General features: G+C 43.9%; 1 protein-coding gene across 1 annotated transcript in view; it reads right to left on the bottom strand.

Annotated features, from left to right (window-relative positions):
• Window positions 1–18,688, bottom strand: part of RGS9 (regulator of G protein signaling 9) — a 74,804-nt gene that overhangs the window by 14,330 nt on the left and 41,786 nt on the right. The window contains exons 10-16 of the mRNA XM_060271975.1: window positions 17,596–17,625; window positions 15,686–15,747; window positions 13,697–13,810; window positions 12,327–12,442; window positions 11,607–11,694; window positions 10,209–10,347; window positions 3,706–3,794 (exon numbers count right to left, since the gene is read on the bottom strand). Coding sequence (XP_060127958.1) covers window positions 3,706–3,794; window positions 10,209–10,347; window positions 11,607–11,694; window positions 12,327–12,442; window positions 13,697–13,810; window positions 15,686–15,747; window positions 17,596–17,625 — 638 coding nt within the window. The remainder of the gene's footprint in view (window positions 1–3,705; window positions 3,795–10,208; window positions 10,348–11,606; window positions 11,695–12,326; window positions 12,443–13,696; window positions 13,811–15,685; window positions 15,748–17,595; window positions 17,626–18,688) is intronic.

Genomic DNA, 18,688 nt, shown 5'->3' with positions numbered 1-18,688 from the left:
TGGGCAGCCTTGCATTTCTTGTTACCAAGTACACTGTCCCCTGGCTTCTAGATTGGGCTCATCCCCACCAACCCTTTGCCTTGGGAGATCTTCATGACTGTATTAGCTCATTTCCTGCCGCCGCTTTACTCATGCCTTAATAACGATCACTTCCTTGCTGTCCTGTTTTGGGGTGGCAACCAGGACATATATAAAGCCTTACACGGCTCAGGATCTCAACACCTTAAGGATCGCTTCTCCCTGTATGAACTGACCTGCGCTTGTCATCTGAGGCCGTTCTCTGTGACCCCCATCCCAGAGAGGTTCAAAGGGTGGCAACAAGAGAACGGGCCTTTTCTGTGGTGGCTCCCGATTGTAGACTGCTTTGCCCAGAGAGGCTTGCCTGGCGCCATCACTACATGTCTTTAGGCACCAGGCAAAAACATTTCTCTTTACCCAGGCGTATGGCTATTATATAATCTATGGCCAAGTGAAAGTGTGAGGGGGTGGACTGTTATTAAGATGGCTATTTGGTTATTGGCTGTATGTTATTATCACTGATGTTCTGTAATGTGTTTTTAATATTGTACACTGTCCTGGGATCTTCTGATAAAGGGCAAAATATATAAGTTGAATAAATAACAACAACAATAAACACACACATTTTTGAGCAGAGATCTCTGATGGGGAAGGTTCAGAGTACTATATAGAATTCCAAGTGATTTGAAAATTATCTAGGATAGCCAGCAAGGGAGCATAGTAGAAACATCCTAGAATTCCTTGATAGGTAGGTCTGTCAACAAGCTTGAGATAGTGACCTCTACTTGTTCTCTCTGTGTATGTGTGTGTACTTTTCAGGACATGTCCCCCAATGCAAACCCCTTCCTAAGATATAATTACTGATTCTACAGATACATACTCCCTAAATTCTAAGCAAAACTTTTTAAAAAGCAAGCACTTCTGTTATTAATGCTAGCAACCAAACTCCATTTGGGAGGAATAAGATCTCTACCTAGATCTTCAACCTGCAAGTAATTTCAGAGATATATTCATGGCTGAAAGATGGTAGCAAATCGCTCCCTCAGCTTTACACACACCTGCTCTGTGCCACCACTTCGTTCTGTACCTGCAAATTATTCCAAAGTGCAGTTGAATGCTGTCTGCAGCCATCTGGTTATGTGTGAAGCCTTTTCAAAAGCACTTCACAGCAAACACGACTACATTTGCGAGTGCTACTTGCAACATTGCGCAGCATAGCAGAGTTTGAAAATCGCACTGGTGGCAGCCAGGTATTTTAGAGAGCTGCAGGCTGCACACACTTCAGTGTTCAAGTATGACTGGACTTAACTATCCAGGGGGCCCTTTACCTTTTACCTTTACACCTTGGGAAAATGCAGACAGAAGCTGACATTTACAGACACTCTGGAACGGGCATATGAAATTCTCTTTGTGAGACTTTGGTAATTGGGAACTACTGATATATATATATAAAAGACCTAGACTAAGTTCCACCTAACACACACACACACACACACACACACACACACACACACACAAAATGACAGTGTAGTCCCAGAATAAGAGAGCCACATCCATTGGCTGGGGGGGCAACATTTCAACTAAAGTCAATGGGATTATTCTGGAGGATTGTACCATATATGGCAAGAATGTGCTACTGCTGTGAATGAGATATCTTGTTCACTTCTCAATTCAGGATTAAAAGGTTGCTATGTGAATTGGGGGGGGGGGGGTACTTCTAACTCACAAAGGAAGTCTACAGACGATGACCATTTTGTGTGGGGGTCCTGTTCCTGGCCCCTGTACATGTCAGCAGACCAGATATGATCATCCCCACCCCACATCCAAAAGGACCCGTGCATTGACAATTGCTTGGATGAGGACAATGTTGAGTGGACAACATGAGATGCATCAAATCCACTTTAAGCTACCATGTGTACACAGCCTTTATGCACATAATGAAGGAAACACTGGCCTTGCCACAACAAACACAATTGCCACATAAAAAGCGGAGCACTCCTAAAATATGAAACACTCAAAAGATTAAACACAGAGTTTTCAAGCACATGCTTAATCTGGGTTCCCTAGAATCTGGTTTTGATTAAACCATGGCAATTCTCTGTCTAGACAAATCTTATACATGGTAACGTTGAACTCTCTCTCCTGCTAAGAGACAGAACCCAAGACTCACATTCTTAGTGCAGATCCAAATGTTATCAAGCAGAGAAATGAGATTGATATCTGGTCCTCTGAACCCTTTGTTAATTTATGGGAAGCCACATTGCCCATTCTAACTGCTGTTAACAGAGGGATATAACACATGTTTCCATTTGAGTGTATACACACTGAAGTAGAGCTGTGTCTTGTTCTATGTTGGTTTTCAAAGCAAAAGGCAGCTTCAGCCATCCTCTGTGTCTACTGCTTCTCACTTGATGTAGCCCTATGTCATTCTACACTAGGGATTGGGGTGGGGGCGGGGGAGAGAGAGTTTTGATTCAGTTCACATTTAAAGGTGAATCTACCTAATTCACACTTTCTGAACTCAACACACCAAAATGCAGCTGCCTTTTGAAATTCGCACTTCCCGTAACCTTGCAATTCAGAAAGCGACTTACTAAAAACACGTGCGGTGAAACAGCAACCAAAGAACAATAAAGCCCCGCTGCAAGCAAGCAAAAGTGGGCAGGGAGGTGGGGGGGGACCAGTTTTCATAAATAAGTAGTCAGAATATTCCAAAAGCTTGCTGGAAACGAGTTGTCTTGTCCTGCCATCTGAAGCAGAAAAGCAGGAGGGCGGTTTGAGGGAACCATCCCTTAAAGCAGGCACCCCCAAACTGCGGCCCTCCCGATGTTTTGGCCTACAACTCCCATGATCCCTAGCTAACAGGACCAGTGGTCAGGGATGATGGGAATTGTAGTCCAAAACATCTGGAGGGCCGGAGTTTAGGGATGCCTGCCTTAAAGGTAAAGACAAACACGTCTTTGAAAGAGAAGCTGCATCATGTTAGGGTGAGCTCTCAGCTTTGCAGTTTGTGTGAGAGTTGCACATTCCAGAAGGCAGAATGCTAAGCCAGCTAGTAGTCTTGTCTTTTGTGCCCGCATGTCAGCAGGCTGCCTGGCCTTTGGGGAACCCCCTGTTTCTCAGTCCCAGCCAGCCCCTTATATAACATGAGGATAAACCTACAGGCCTTCTACACAAGGACGCTAGTGAGGATCTCGAGAACACGCCCGTCGAGTGGCTTGGGAAACCACTCATTGAATACACTACTACTGCTGCTACTAACTCTTCTTATTGCTGCTGCTCAATAAACCAGCTTCAGGAGCCTGCAGACGAAGCTTACCATAGGATGGTTTCCATGACAACCAACAGCAGTGCAAGGTACAGCTGTTTCTGTCCAGCTATGCTTTAAGGAAAGAGGGGAATGTGGCGCAGGCTAGTGGCCAGAGGAAACTGCTGTTAGGGCAAAAAGGCTTTTCCGCAATAGCTATTCCTTTCTGGAAGTGAAGCATCTGCAGAGTCACAGACTGCTCACTCCAAAATGAGGGGTTATCTGTCTCTAAGTTTGTCCCCCCACCCACCCACCATGAAAAACCTACTTTAAATCATGCAAATGCCTAAATCACAGTAGTTTTTGCTCAGGCCCCAGCACTTTGCACCCTCGTTTAAAGCAACAGCAAATAACCCACAATTAAACCCCAATCAGCTTGCCTTTTCTTCACGGCGGCTTCTTGCGGCACAATTGCCTTGGACAGTATTTCCTTGTATATTGGAGACTTTAAATAGCGACCAAACGAATCCTACTGGGGAGAAGGAAAGGGGAAACGGTAGTTATAGTTTACAAGCATCCTAATTAAAATCACCTCTCCTTACAGCTGTTTGGGAGTCAAAGAGGCCGGGGGGGGGGCGCAGGCAAGAGAAGTGGATAATCTCGCCCAAGATCACAACAGATCTCCACGTTACGTATGTGTTATGAAAACCACTGGTTAAATTAATGCCCATGTGGTTAGAAATCTGTGGCCAGAGCCCTTAGTAAGAGATGGTGGAGAGGTTTTCATCCTAGGAAGGAAAAAACATCACATGAGCTCCACCACTCCCTTCTTCAAGTGTGCATTTCAGCCATTCAAAGCCAGCGAAAGGAAGTGGGAATTGTATTATTAAAGGGTATATACTGTGTGCTATGAATCCTTGAAGGGTATGGCCTGATATATCTCAAGTCACCCAGAGCTGCTATTATGTAAGCACCTTTGCAGGGCACATACCCTAAGTGTGGTGGGATTACCTAACTGAGATTGGAAGAGGTAAGGTGGTCCTGACACTAGACTACTTGCTGCCGTTTGGGCTAGATGGCTTTTTGGTTTCTTAAATCTATTGGATCTATTATTCTTGTAATGACACGTCATTTTGCCACCATCTGCCCCAACAAATTTCAAATGACATTACCAAACTTGCTAGTGGGGGGGGGAGGGAGGACAAACGTTGTGGTTAAACTATTTCGCTTCCTCCATCCATCTCCTGTGTCAAGCTGCACTTGGTGTCAGCTGAAATTAAGTTTCCTGTGGTTGCATTGCATTTTCTGAAAGCACACTAAGAAGCTTTGAAGTATTATGAGAAAGTTGAACCCTAGAGAAATAAGTTGACTCTTGAACTAAATGCTACCTTCGTAACCTTCTTCATTTGACCACTACAACTGTGATGTTACGAGGTCAGCCAAACAAGAGGCAGGTATGCCTTCATCTGAAAAAGAGTGCCCAGGGATGGAAAAGGGTGTGTTCGCACATAACGCTAAGCCTTGTTTTAATCATTGCTTGCTCAACAAACCACAAGTCATCCCATAGACGGTGGATGAAGGGCCATAGCTCAGGAGAAAAGCTGCAGCTTAGTGACTGAGCATCTGCTTTACAACTGAAATCCCAGAGAGGCGCTGTCAATTAGTTTAGACCACGCTGAGTTAGATGGGCCAACGGTTTGAAATGGCATAAGGCAGCTTCCTACGTAGATGAGCAAACAAGTCAAGCTTCATTTCCCTGAAGCTTTGCCTGTTTTTCAGCTGCTCCAGCCTTGTGCCTCTGCAGCTTAGCAAACATCTGAGGTAGGATGGCCAAGGCATAGTTAAAATGAGCCATGGTTTGTAAGCCAACACCATAACCATGGCTTCACATAACGGATTTCATTAGAAAACAAACCATGATTAGTCTAAACAAAAAATTTAAAAAAATCCTTCCAGTAGCACCTTAGACACCAACTAAGTTTGTCATAGGTATGAGCTTTCGTGTGCATGCACACTTCTTCAGATACACATGATTAGTCTGTTAGACTGGGTTTAGATGTTCAAACAAGTCACAGCTTGGCCAGACAAACCATGTGTTTGCTTTAAATGCAGACCAGGCCACTTTATAGGAAAATGCCAGAGAAATTAAGAACTGCAGCTCTGTTGTGGCCTTAGATACAAAAGATCAAAGCTATCCTATTTTGTCTTCTAATTTCAGAAATGCTTCCATTGTCTACATTGGGCATTCTTTTTTTTTTTGCCAAATAATATTTTATTAATTTTACTGGTTACAGGTAGGTAGCCGTGTTGGTCTGGATCGAAGTAAAATAAAAAAATTCCTTCAGTAGCACCTTAAAGACCAACTAAGTTTTTATTTTGGTATGAGCTTTCGTGTGCATGCACACTTCTTCAGATACAGTGAAATGGAAGTTTCCAGGCACTTATGTAGAGAAGGGGTGGGGAGGGGTGGGGATGGGGAGGGGGGATCACTCAGAAGGGTGGTGGAAATGGGTGATTGACTGACTGATAGCTGTTGATGACCACAAACGACTGCAAATGGTTTTGCATGAAAAAGCAAGGGTTGAGATGGCTGAAGATCGCTTATCATGTATAATGAGATAAGAACCCGATATCTCTGTTCAAACCAGGTCCCTCCATGGTTTTGAGCTTGGTGATAAGTTGCAATTCAGCAACTTCTCTTTCCAGTCTATTTCTGAAATTCTTTTGTAGTAAGACAGCTACTTTGAGATCTTGTATAGAATGTCCTGGGAGATTGAAGTGTTCTCCTACTGGTTTTTCTGTCTTCTGGTTCCTGATGTCAGATTTATGTCCATTTATCCTTTGGCGTAGGGTTTGGCCTGTTTGTCCAATATAGAGAGCTGAAGGGCACTGTTGGCATTTGATGGCATACACAATGTTAGAGGATGAGCAATTAAATAGTCCTGAGATGGTATGTTGGATGTTGTTGGGGCCAGTAATGGTGTTGTCTGGGTGTATGTGGCAGCAAAGTTGGCATCTGGGTTTATTGCAGGCTCTGGTACCAGTGTCCATGTTAAGTCTGGTGGTTGTATTATTGTGGGTGAGGAGTTGTTTAAGATTGGGTGGCTGTCTGTAGGCAATGAAAGGTCTTCCTCCCAGAGCTTGAGAAAGGGAGCGGTCATTGTCCAGGAGAGGCTGTAGATCTCTGATGATGCGTTGTACTGTTTTAGCTTGGGAGCTGTATGTGATGACTAGTGGTGTTCTGTTATTTTCTTTTTTGGGTCTGTCTTGCAGCAGGTTCTCTCTAGGTATCTGTCTGGCTCTGTTGATCTGTTGTTTAACTTCATCAGGTGGATATTTTAGTTCTAAAAAGGTTTGCTGTAGATCTCTTAGGTGAGATTCTCTGTCTGTAGAGTTGGAACAGATGCGGTTGTAACGTAAGGCCTGGCTGTATACGATGGATTGTTTGGTATGTTTGGGATGGTAGCTAGAAGCATGTAGATATGTTTGTCGGTCAGTTGGTTTTCTGTATAAGGTGGTGTCTATACGTCCATCCTGTATTTTTATAGTAGTGTCCAAAAAATGTATTTCTTGCATAGATTGGTTCATTGTTAGGTTGATGGTGGGGTGAAAGTCATTGAATGTCTGGTGGAAGGTTTCCAGGGTCTGTTGTCCATGTGTCCAGATAATAAAAATATCGTCAATGTATCGCAGGTACAGGAGAGGTTTGAGTGGGTAGGAGTTAAGGAAACGTTGTTCTAAATCTGCCATGAAGATGTTGGCATACTGTGGGGCCATGCGGGTGCCCATGGCTGTGCCGCTGATCTGGAGGAGCAGGTCATCACCAAATTTGAAGTGGTTGTGGGTAAGGACAAAGTGGCAGAGTTTGGTAGCAAAGTCCGCTGTGGTTTTATCTGAAATGGTGTTCCTTATGGCTTGTAAACCATCATTGTGTGGGATGTTGGTATATAGAGATTCCACATCCATAGTGGCTAGTATAGTATTGTTAGGAAGATTGTTCAAATATTGTATTTTCCTCAGAAAATCTGTGGTGTCACGTACGTAGCTGGGAGCACTGATAGCATATGGTTTCAGAACAGAGTCCATATAGCCGGAAACACCCACTGTAATGGTGCCAATACCTGAGATGATGGGGCGTCCTGGGTTTCCTGGTTTGTGTATTTTGGGTAGAAGATAGAAAGTTCCTGGCCGAGGTTCCGCTGGTGTGTTTGTGAGGATCTGTTCTTGGATGTGTAGGGGTAGCTCCTTAATAATCTTGTTCAGTTCTTTTTTATATGCTTGTGTGGGGTCTGAGTCCAATTTCATGTAAAAGGCAGTATTGGAAAGTTGTCTGTGGGCCTCTTGGATGTAATCAGTTTTGTTCATGATGACGACAGCTCCACCCTTGTCTGCCTCTTTAATTATAATGTCTGGGTTGTTCCTGAGATTTTCTATGGCTCTCCTTTCAGCATGGTTTAGATTTTGTTGTAAGCGATGGTGTTTTCTGGTCACATCCGTTTGGATTCTGTGGCGGAAGCATTCGATGTACAGATCTAGTGTGGTATTGCGTCCATCAGGAGGGGTCCATGTGGAGTCCCTTTTTGTGTAACTTCTTTTCGGTGGTAGTTGGTGGTCAATGTTCTGTTCATTGATGCGTTTGGAGGGTGATGGTTGTTCCCCAGTAAGTTGAGAGGTGTTGTGTTGTGGGGATGTAGTTTGTTCTACTTTGTCTTGTTCTTGTGTGTGATGAAAATACTCCTTCAGGCGTAAACGGCGGAAAAATGCTTCCAGGTCCCCGCAGAACTGAATCATGTGTTGGGATTTGGCAGGGCAGAATGATAGTCCCCGTGAAAGGACGGATTCCTCAGCTGGGCTGAGTGTTTGCTGTGAAAGATTGACAATGTTGTTGATCTTGTTTTGATTGGTGGCCTGTAGGTTGGAAAGGTTGCAGAGTTTTTTATTTTTCTGGTTCTTCAGTAACTCCAGTTGAGAGTGGTAAATGGTTTGTTTTTCCTTGTGGAACTTCTGCCAGGCCGGGTGATTCCTGATGGAGTTCTCCAGTGCAGAGAGTTCCTCCTTTATTAACTTCTGTTTGGAATACAGAACGCCGATAAGCCCCACAGTATGCCAACATCTTCATGGCAGATTTAGAACAACGTTTCCTTAACTCCTACCCACTCAAACCTCTCCTGTACCTGCGATACATTGACGATATTTTTATTATCTGGACACATGGACAACAGACCCTGGAAACCTTCCACCAGACATTCAATGACTTTCACCCCACCATCAACCTAACAATGAACCAATCTATGCAAGAAATACATTTTTTGGACACTACTATAAAAATACAGGATGGACGTATAGACACCACCTTATACAGAAAACCAACTGACCGACAAACATATCTACATGCTTCTAGCTACCATCCCAAACATACCAAACAATCCATCGTATACAGCCAGGCCTTACGTTACAACCGCATCTGTTCCAACTCTACAGACAGAGAATCTCACCTAAGAGATCTACAGCAAACCTTTTTAGAACTAAAATATCCACCTGATGAAGTTAAACAACAGATCAACAGAGCCAGACAGATACCTAGAGAGAACCTGCTGCAAGACAGACCCAAAAAAGAAAATAACAGAACACCACTAGTCATCACATACAGCTCCCAAGCTAAAACAGTACAACGCATCATCAGAGATCTACAGCCTCTCCTGGACAATGACCGCTCCCTTTCTCAAGCTCTGGGAGGAAGACCTTTCATTGCCTACAGACAGCCACCCAATCTTAAACAACTCCTCACCCACAATAATACAACCACCAGACTTAACATGGACACTGGTACCAGAGCCTGCAATAAACCCAGATGCCAACTTTGCTGCCACATACACCCAGACAACACCATTACTGGCCCCAACAACATCCAACATACCATCTCAGGACTATTTAATTGCTCATCCTCTAACATTGTGTATGCCATCAAATGCCAACAGTGCCCTTCAGCTCTCTATATTGGACAAACAGGCCAAACCCTACGCCAAAGGATAAATGGACATAAATCTGACATCAGGAACCAGAAGACAGAAAAACCAGTAGGAGAACACTTCAATCTCCCAGGACATTCTATACAAGATCTCAAAGTAGCTGTCTTACTACAAAAGAATTTCAGAAATAGACTGGAAAGAGAAGTTGCTGAATTGCAACTTATCACCAAGCTCAAAACCATGGAGGGACCTGGTTTGAACAGAGATATCGGGTTCTTATCTCATTATACATGATAAGCGATCTTCAGCCATCTCAACCCTTGCTTTTTCATGCAAAACCATTTGCAGTCGTTTGTGGTCATCAACAGCTATCAGTCAGTCAATCACCCATTTCCACCACCCTTCTGAGTGATCCCCCCTCCCCATCCCCACCCCTCCCCACCCCTTCTCTACATAAGTGCCTGGAAACTTCCATTTCACTGTATCTGAAGAAGTGTGCATGCACACGAAAGCTCATACCAAAATAAAAACTTAGTTGGTCTTTAAGGTGCTACTGAAGGAATTTTTTTATTTTATTAATTTTACAATACATTACTCATATTCAACTCATTATTTTTCACATTTTCTCCTTTTGGCTTTTTAAAGCCTTGACTTCCGTCCTCCCCTTCTAATGATTTTAGATTTTACATGATTTTCTTCTGTATAAATAGTATATTAGTTCCTTCCTCATCAAAGCGTAGCTTTGATTATTTTTGCATGGCCAAAATAAGGGCTGAGTCAGCCCCAAAAGAAGGTGTCCCAAGACTGTCACAAAAATTATTTCATGTGTTTTCTTCAAACTTAACCAGGGTAGATTCGGTACAACGGGCAAATACTGCTTCTCTCAAAAAGGCTTGGGTGGGAGTGATGGCGATGCCACTTGGATAACTGGGAAGAATAGCCAGCCAGATTTAATAAGCAAAACCACAACAAACCTTCTTCATCAGCATATAAATATGAGTCTGTGCAGCATCTAAGACATAGCGATGAGGGTGCTTGAGGCCTCTGACTGTGATGCCCATGGTGGTGCCATCAATATTGATCCAGCGCCTTGCTCCAGGTGCCAAGAAGGTCCTGAAATTGAAATTGAAAATAAAGGAGATTAAAATAAAGCTGGGGAAGAAAGACTGTTGGGACACACTTCCTGTTTGAGGCAGCTCTAAATGTTCTCCTGTCAACTGAAGGAATGCAATTCTTACTCTCTGACGTGAACAGGTATCGCTAAAGGTCTCCTGTATCTTGGACGTTGCGCATATACCTAATGATGTGCAGTTTTAATGCCACCAGTCCTCCACTGGAACCACTGAGAGTCTTTTCAGCAGCTCCAGCTGACATTTCACTTAAAGGTAAAGGTTAATAATAATAATAATAATAATAATTTATTATTTATACCCCGCCCATCTGGCTGGGTTTCCCCAGCCACTCTGGGCGGCTTCCAGCAGAAAAATGAAATAAAATAATCTATTAAACATTAAAAGCCTCCCTAAACAGGGCTGCCTTCAGATGTCTTCTAAAATTCTGGTAGCTTAGTCAGGGACCCCTGACTATTAGGTCCAATCACAAACGACTTTGGGGTTGAGGCGCTCATCTCGCTTTACTGGCCGAGGGAGCCGGCATTTGTCCTCAGACAATTTTTCCGGGTCATGTGGCCAGCATGACTAAGCCGAAACCAGAGCAGCACACGGAAACGCCGTTTTACCTTCCCACTGGAGTGGTACCTCTTTATCTACTTGCACTTTGACGTGCTTTCGAACTGCTAGGTTGGCAGGAGCCGGGACAGAGCAACGGGAGCTCACCCCATCGCGGGGATTCGAACCGCCGACCTTCTGATCGGCAAGCCCTAGGCTCAGTGGTTTAGACCACAGCGCCACTTAGGATTTCACATTTCGCTTAGGATATCCTAAAGACTACTCAGTCTTTAGCCATGTAGCTAGTCTTCCAGCGCTAGAAAGAAGAAGGTTTGAGCACTGCTTATTGCCTGGCAAATGTGCTTACAATCTTATTCTTAAGATGAAATCATGTGATCCTTCTTCTCCCTGTAAAGTAGCTTTTGTTTGCATCTGTCATGTGGCAGAGATCTATGTGCAACTAGGTCACATGAAGACTTCTTCATGGATTTACCAGTGCTTTGAAATCCTACCAAAAACATGAAAGAAATTGCAACTCAATGTTTCATTTCTCTCTCTCTCTCTCTCTCTCTCTCTCTCTCTCTCTCTATATATATATATATATATATATATATATATATATATATATATATGGTACACAAAAATTGGTACAATGTAGGAAAAAGACACCAGGGAAGTTTTTGTAATGCTATATACTCTGCTCACTTGTAAATTTCTTCTGCTTTTTCTTTCACCTTGGATTGGTCTCCATACTTCAGATCTTCACAAGCTTCCCAAAATCCCAGATTCTCCCCTGAATTAAAAGAGAAATAAAAACAATGCTGCGTGAAGTATAATATTTTAAGTCAATAGCCTAAATTGGCTGAATGTGATTCTAGTGTGGTGATGCAAAGGGGGACCCTGAATTGTTCTTCTAGAAGCAGGTGCAGAGATTTTCTCATTTCCTCCTCATGGAAAGATGCTCTTCCCAGAATTCTCACTTTTGCACAAATATCAGAAGTACGGGAGCTTTCTCTTGTCTTTGTATCTGGGCATACTACTTCTTGCCCTGCTCATTTGTGGCATTGAAGATACAGAGAGGATCTACAATATGCAAAAAGATTTGCATTTTCAAGCCCTTTTAATGCACCACAGCAGCCCCGTTGTGGTGGCAGCCTTCGTATTGTTTTACGGTATATCTTGAGCCACTTGGATGGCTTAGTACTGGTAGGTGCTAAAGCCATGGGCAAAAGCTATAACTGACATATTTGTACTCTTTGTGGGTGTGTGCACTGTTATCTCAGGGCACCTCACCTATTTTAAAGGGAGAAAGGAAGTGGGTTTTTTTAAAAAATGAGATTCATCTCAGGGGAGCCATGTGTGGCATCAAAGTCCTCCAGCACTTTAAAGAGAGGTGGAAAAGCAAAGACACAATTTCACACCCACCGCTGAACTCTTTCTTCAGGAACAGCTGGAAGTTCTGGCGGCCTTTGGGATCCCTCATCAGCTCGCTAAAATTGAAGGCCCATCTCTCCACTCGTGATTTGGTGGGGATTTCCACCCTGCAGAAGTTTAATGGCAAAGAAGTTGCGCTGTTTCTTTCTGAAATCATTTCCTGTGAGATTCAAACAGTCTATTTGTGTGTTTTAATAGAAAGCAGAAGCCCCACACGCAGACACACACACACACACACACACACCACATTATTATTATTATTATTATTATTATTATTATTATTATTATTATTATTATTATTATTATTATACCAGGTTGGCAGCATAGAGATTTCCCCCCTGCTTTCCAATACACCACAATGAGCTCTCAAGTCCAAGTAACTGGTAATTAAGCATTGTTGCATATAGCAGGATCATTATACACAAAGAGCCTGATTCTAATTTGATTCATAACGCAATAGCTTCGCTGAGCAGGTATTCTTGATCCTCATTGTCCGACGACAAAGCACGAATCCTAATTACATTTTGAAGAAGGAACACCGTAACAAGGAGGCATATATTTGCATTGGCACCTGCAACTAACATCAGAGCATGCTCAGAACAGCTCTTTCCCCAGGGTGAACAGTGTGCAGCCCTAGACCTAACTTCCTGTAGGTGGCAACCGGAGAGAGACAGGAAGGAAGGGCAAACAGAGGGGATGCAGTTTGTCTCACCTATGTTTACCTCTGGTCTCGTCCACTTTTGCCAACCACTGGTTTCAACTGCTTTCCACCACTGATTCTGACTCTGTCCACCAACAGCATGGCTGCCAACAGATTATTCCTGACATAGCATAGTTCTCAATAACAAAAACAAAAAAGATTCTGCACCCCTCTCTTAGGCCAATATTCATGAGGCTTGAAGCAGCTCTTTTTGAAAACAGGTTTGTAATGGGAAGGTAAAACCTATCTCGGTCAGGAATGCTCATCTGCGTTACAAATGCCTCTGCTTTCCAAAGACACATTTTCCAAAACAATGTAAAAACCGAAACACGGTCATCCTTCAAAATGCACACTTGTTCTCCAGCCAAGTAACGTGAATATAATGTTCATTATATAAGGGGAAATTGCTTTGCAAAAAAGTGTATATCAAGCAAAACTGCATAGAAACATATGTAAGGAGAAATTTGCACAAAAAAGGCTGATGAATTTACATGTGGGCTTTTCTTTAAAATAATAATAATCTCAAACTGATATGGAAATGTGGAGAACTGAGTTTAAGATTGGGAAAATGAGAGCCTAAGAGAAACTGAAATTGACAGATTCACCCCTGCTTAGGTAAAGTCACTGTAACTCACAAAAGGAATGTAAATGTAGTACATACAGCTTTGCATTGTACTCCCAAAAGTCAACCTCGTCTGAGATCCATGGGTTGCTGGGGAGGCATCCTGAGATTATGCAGTCATTGGAGCGGAACTGTTCGCAGTACTTCACAATTCTGAAAACATTGGAGATGAAAACAAGGTGATCATTTGCAGGCAACATAGCACAGTGTAAGAAGGAAACTACAAATGACTTTAACGACTGCACAAGATGAAGGACATTCCGTGCTGCGAATTATAACACTTGGAACCTTCCTGCCTAGCCCAACAGTGATTTTATACCCGTCATTTCACAAAAGTGTTACAAATTTTGTGTTGGTTCTAAGCTCACTGCAGAAGAGCGAAAAGGCTGAACAATCCATTTCATGTCCTGTATACATACTGTATTTGCCTATAGGGAACTCAAAGCTGGACAACACATTCCAGAATATCACCTGGCAAAGCTCAGCCTGGACTCTGACACTTTGGAACGCAGGTGAGGGATCATGGGTTTGGATGTACCCCTGAATGTTTTGGTTTTTTTAAAAAAAACAACCCACCTATGTAACGGAAAGCAACTACATGGAGGGAAAGTGGCATAGTCTAGCCTTCCTGTAGATACGATCGTTTCTCTCTAGAAAGATATTTTAACATGGGAGATTATTAAAACATGAAGTCCCCCCACCTGCAGCCTGAAGTGGCGCCGTCCAAGAAGAGCTGCACCAAATTATGCTTCTAGGCAACCAGTTTGCTTAATCGTGCAATGAGTTGATGGGAGCTGGGCCTCCGTTAGCAGACACTCAACCTGGCAGGTATCCAACTTCGTGTTATCTTACTTTAAGAACTCAAAAGCCTGGCTGCATTCCTGGTGTTTGCATGCTTTGGTGCAGGCATGCACCTGGACTGCTTTCAATCTGGCAGTGCTTTCCAGCTATTGCTTGCTCATGCATGCCAGAAAACCGATGACCGTTTTGGCTGAGGAGGCCAGGTGCAAAACCATAAAGTGATTCTGCACTTTCTTCAATAGTTGCATAGAACAGGGAATTTTAGCAAGTGTAATTTGATGTGAATCTGGTCCCCTTAGCTTTGGCTCCCCTCTAAGCCAGGCATCCCCAAACTTTGGCCCTCCAGATGTTTTGGACTACAATTCCCATCTTCCCCGACCACTGGTCCTGTTAGCTAGGGATCATGGGAGTTGTAGGCCAAAACATCTGGAGGGCCGCAGTTTGGGGATGCCTGCTCTAAGCTAATAGAAAGCTCCTGCTTCTAGATGCTTCTGCTGGGAAAGATTCTGTCCCCCTGCCCTTTCCCAGCCTGTGGAGGATGGGGAACATTCGGTGGCCCAGCCTGACAAAGAGCAGGAGAGTTCAGAGGGGGAGATTCACATGGCGATGTCTCCCAGGGGCAGGCAGTGCATCAGGCGAAGAGAAGAGACTCCCCACTGCCCTATTCCGTTCAGGCCAGGAATTGGAACCTCCCTGTCTAGCAGGAGGTGGATTTGTGTAACTTAGCCTGGAATAGATAACCCTTGGGGTTCCTTCCAACTCTACAATTCTATGGTTCTATGATCTGAGATTAGAAAGAAAGGCTTCCAAGTCAGATAGGGCAAAGCTCAAAACAGATACCCTTCCTGCCTTTTCTTTTCTTTTTTAAATAATCACTAGCTAAATCACATTATTGAAAGTATCGAATTAGGGCTTATCCACACTGACCTTTAGGCCCACTCTTTCTAGACTGTGGCCTGTGCTGTGACCCTCTGTGTCGGAGCATTTTTAATTTTTGATTTTTTTGCTCTGAGCTTTCCCTACGAAAACCCGCTCTTTAAAGCTGAATCGGAGCAAACATCAATTCAGGTTTCCTGTGGATTGACATTTGCTCTGATTGACATAAAGCTTTAAGTCATGGACTGCGCTTGGAAAGAGTGGCGGAAAAGTTGAGTGTGTGAAAGCCCTCAATCACTAATAAACGGAAGGGCATAATATGCTATGCCTTAAAACAAAGTTAGCACTTACCCTCCCAGGGAGACAGAGGACTTTACTGTGGTTTTCATTATGGCCTGCTGGTAGTACATGATCTAAGCAGGAAAAGAGTTTTCATTATGTCAGCAGAACCACAGGCGCTTGCGAGAAAGCTTCACCCACCAATAAGCTACCAAGAGGTTCCCTATACCCTTATAAGAACGTACCTAGGTGAGTGTCCAGAAATCAGCTTCCTGAATTGTAAAATTCAGGGTTTGTGCCATTTCTAACAATGGAAATACGAGAGGTTGACGAAGCAGATACCATTTGGAAGGCTCCATTCATGGAGGAGGCGGCTATCAGAAGCTACTAGCCGCATTCTAGGGCCTTTTAGGTGTGCTTGTGGGAGCAGGGCTATCGATTCATTATGCGTTTTATGTTCTCTGTGATATTCGGATGAAGGGAGGCATGCAAATTTAATAAATGATGATGATGATGATCAGTTGTGGTGTGTGGTGAAACTTTTCATAGGCGAACAGTTAGGGCCAGTTTGTGAGGGTGATATCACATGTGCGATGTTTTGACGTCCTGACGCGAGCGTTGGGCCTCCCTCCCTAAGCTGGGCGGAAGCTTTCTGGGCTTTGGGAAGGAGGCACCGGGGCTCTGACAGGATGCTGGAGCCCTCCTTCCTCCATCCCAAAGCCATGCGAACTTTGGGAAGGTGCCAGGAGGGCTCTTGGACCCGTTGGAGCATCACACTTCCCTCCCTCAGCTGGGCAGAAGCTTCCCGGGCTTTGGGAAGGAGGCGCCACTGATTGATGATGATGGCTGCATTCAACCTCCTCTGGCAGAGGGAGCGTGTCCCCCAAATGCCAGTTGCCAGGAATCGCAGGTGGGGAGAGTGCTGTTGAACTCAAGTCTTGCTTGCAGGCTTCCCATAGGCATTTAGTTGGACATTATGAGAGCAAACTGCTGGACTCGACGGGCCCTTGGCCTGGTCCAGAGCAGAGCTCTTTCTTCCATCCACGCAACCCCTGCTATGCAAAGAGCCCAGTCTGGGCTATTCCTACAGTCATCTCCGTCTGCAACAATGTGAGGCATGGATAGTCAAGGGGACCAACATGGGATGAAGTCACAAACACACACACTTGTGCATGGGTGGGTGAACTGTGAGGGTTGTACATTAATCTACATGTAAGTGCAAATGCACTACATGTGGTCTCAAGTTGGTATTTCGGGCTGAGCATTGGTAGCTGGGGAGGCGGGGAGCGAGGGCAAAAAGCTGTCCCTGCAATTAAACAGCATGTGTGGCCTGAGGGGTTACCGAACCTTCACCAATGTTTAAATAATTTAGAATTTTATAAATTTTACCTTGGCAGGGGGGGGATTTTAGATTTTCTGCACCAAGGTATCATGAAATACTCTTCCGGGGGGGGGGGGTCTGTTGCCAAGCCAAGGACACAAGAGATAGAAAACCCAGATTGTAGCTCCCAAAAAATTCTTATCTGCCTGGCTGTAAAGCAGAAGTGTGAACCCCCCCCCCTTTCCTGGGATCCTTAAGGGCGATATTCCCTTGGAGTTGATTTGCTGGAGGCTGCATGCTGCCCTTGAAGGGGACCAAAGCCCAATGGCAGGTGGGGACCAGAGGTCAAAAGTGGGTGTGGCCAGCCCTCCTCTCATTCTGCCACCTTGTTTTCTTGTTACCCCTCCTTCTCCCACAGTCTTCTCCCCCCCACCCCGCCACAGCATGCTGCAAGAAGTGGAAAACTCTTGCCAGCAGTCTGAAATGATTGCTTGCAGAGTTTTTACTCATTCATTTTACTGGGCCTACTTTGAGTAAAACCTAGTTGAAGATTTGTGAATAAAGTCTCAAGGAAAACGATATTTTTTACCAGGACTGTATTATCACTCGCCGTTATTAACAGCAACGACAATCACTGATTAATACGTGGGAAAGAAATTACCTCTCTCCTGTAAACATCCATGGTTTTTTTCTGTAAAAGAAAGGAACACGGTAGCATAATAATAATAATAATAATAATAATAATAATAATAATAATAATAATACTGGTGTTCAAAAAAGCTGTAGCTGAACAAACAGCGCATTGCTCTCTACTTAACCCACTTTAACAATTAATGCTGAATTCAGACTAGCATCTACCGAGTGCATTTAACAGAGGGAACATTGATGTGAAGAGTTTTCCACCCGCCGTACGATTTTGTAAAGCCTAACTTTGCAGATAGCGTTGCCTGTTCCCCTCTCAGCCCATATATGTGTGTGCGTTTAATTACAGGGTTATTCTAATGGAGCTAATACAGATTCATTTAGGAGACGGGGATTAGATCATTCAGTATTAGTTAAAGGCGACAGGAACTGACATATTGCTAAACATAAACATAGCAATTAAAAGCCTCAGAAACAATATCTGCTGTGCTTATGCTATTTAAATAGCTCAGATGATGTTATGTGTCATCCACCAGCCAGCAAGCAACTGAAAGCTAGAAATTAACTGCAGGCTGTTTGTTCCTGCAGCTTCCTTTGAAGTATCATGCCGTGACTTTGTTTGGAATAAGCAGATGGAAACAGAGGAGAGTCACGCCAAGCGAGGGCTGTCAGGAAAGCCTCCAAGTTTGGTGGAGGCCCTTTTCCTTCCATGACATTCAAGCTCAGCTCACGTCTTGCAAACCTGCCATGTTGTAAGGGGCTAACTAATTATAATATGCAAATGCATGCAATAGGATGTGGGCACCAGTTCTCTTTCTTTATTTCTTGGAAAGCCATTTGAGAAGGGCGAGGGATTTGTCAGCCAGTTTTCTACTCAAAACTCCCCAACTTCTATCCCACCCACCCCGCTGGATTCCAAATGGATATTTGCATTTCATGGAGGACGGTTTCCCCAGAAAACAGCTAGAAGGGAAGGGTTTCAGCTCCACCCACTCCCCCAGTGGCTTTGCTTTTTAAAGAGCAGGACTAGCGTGTAACATGTAGCTAGGCCCTTGATCCAATACGTAAAGGGACAGCGCTTACCAAATAAAAGCATGCAAGAATTAATCGAT

This window comes from Zootoca vivipara, chromosome 2 (genome assembly GCF_963506605.1).
Source record: "Zootoca vivipara chromosome 2, rZooViv1.1, whole genome shotgun sequence".
In the NCBI taxonomy this organism is placed as follows: Eukaryota; Metazoa; Chordata; class Lepidosauria; order Squamata; family Lacertidae; genus Zootoca; species Zootoca vivipara.
Note: the sequence above shows the minus strand (reverse complement) of the source record. Positions and strands in the feature narration are given on the sequence as shown.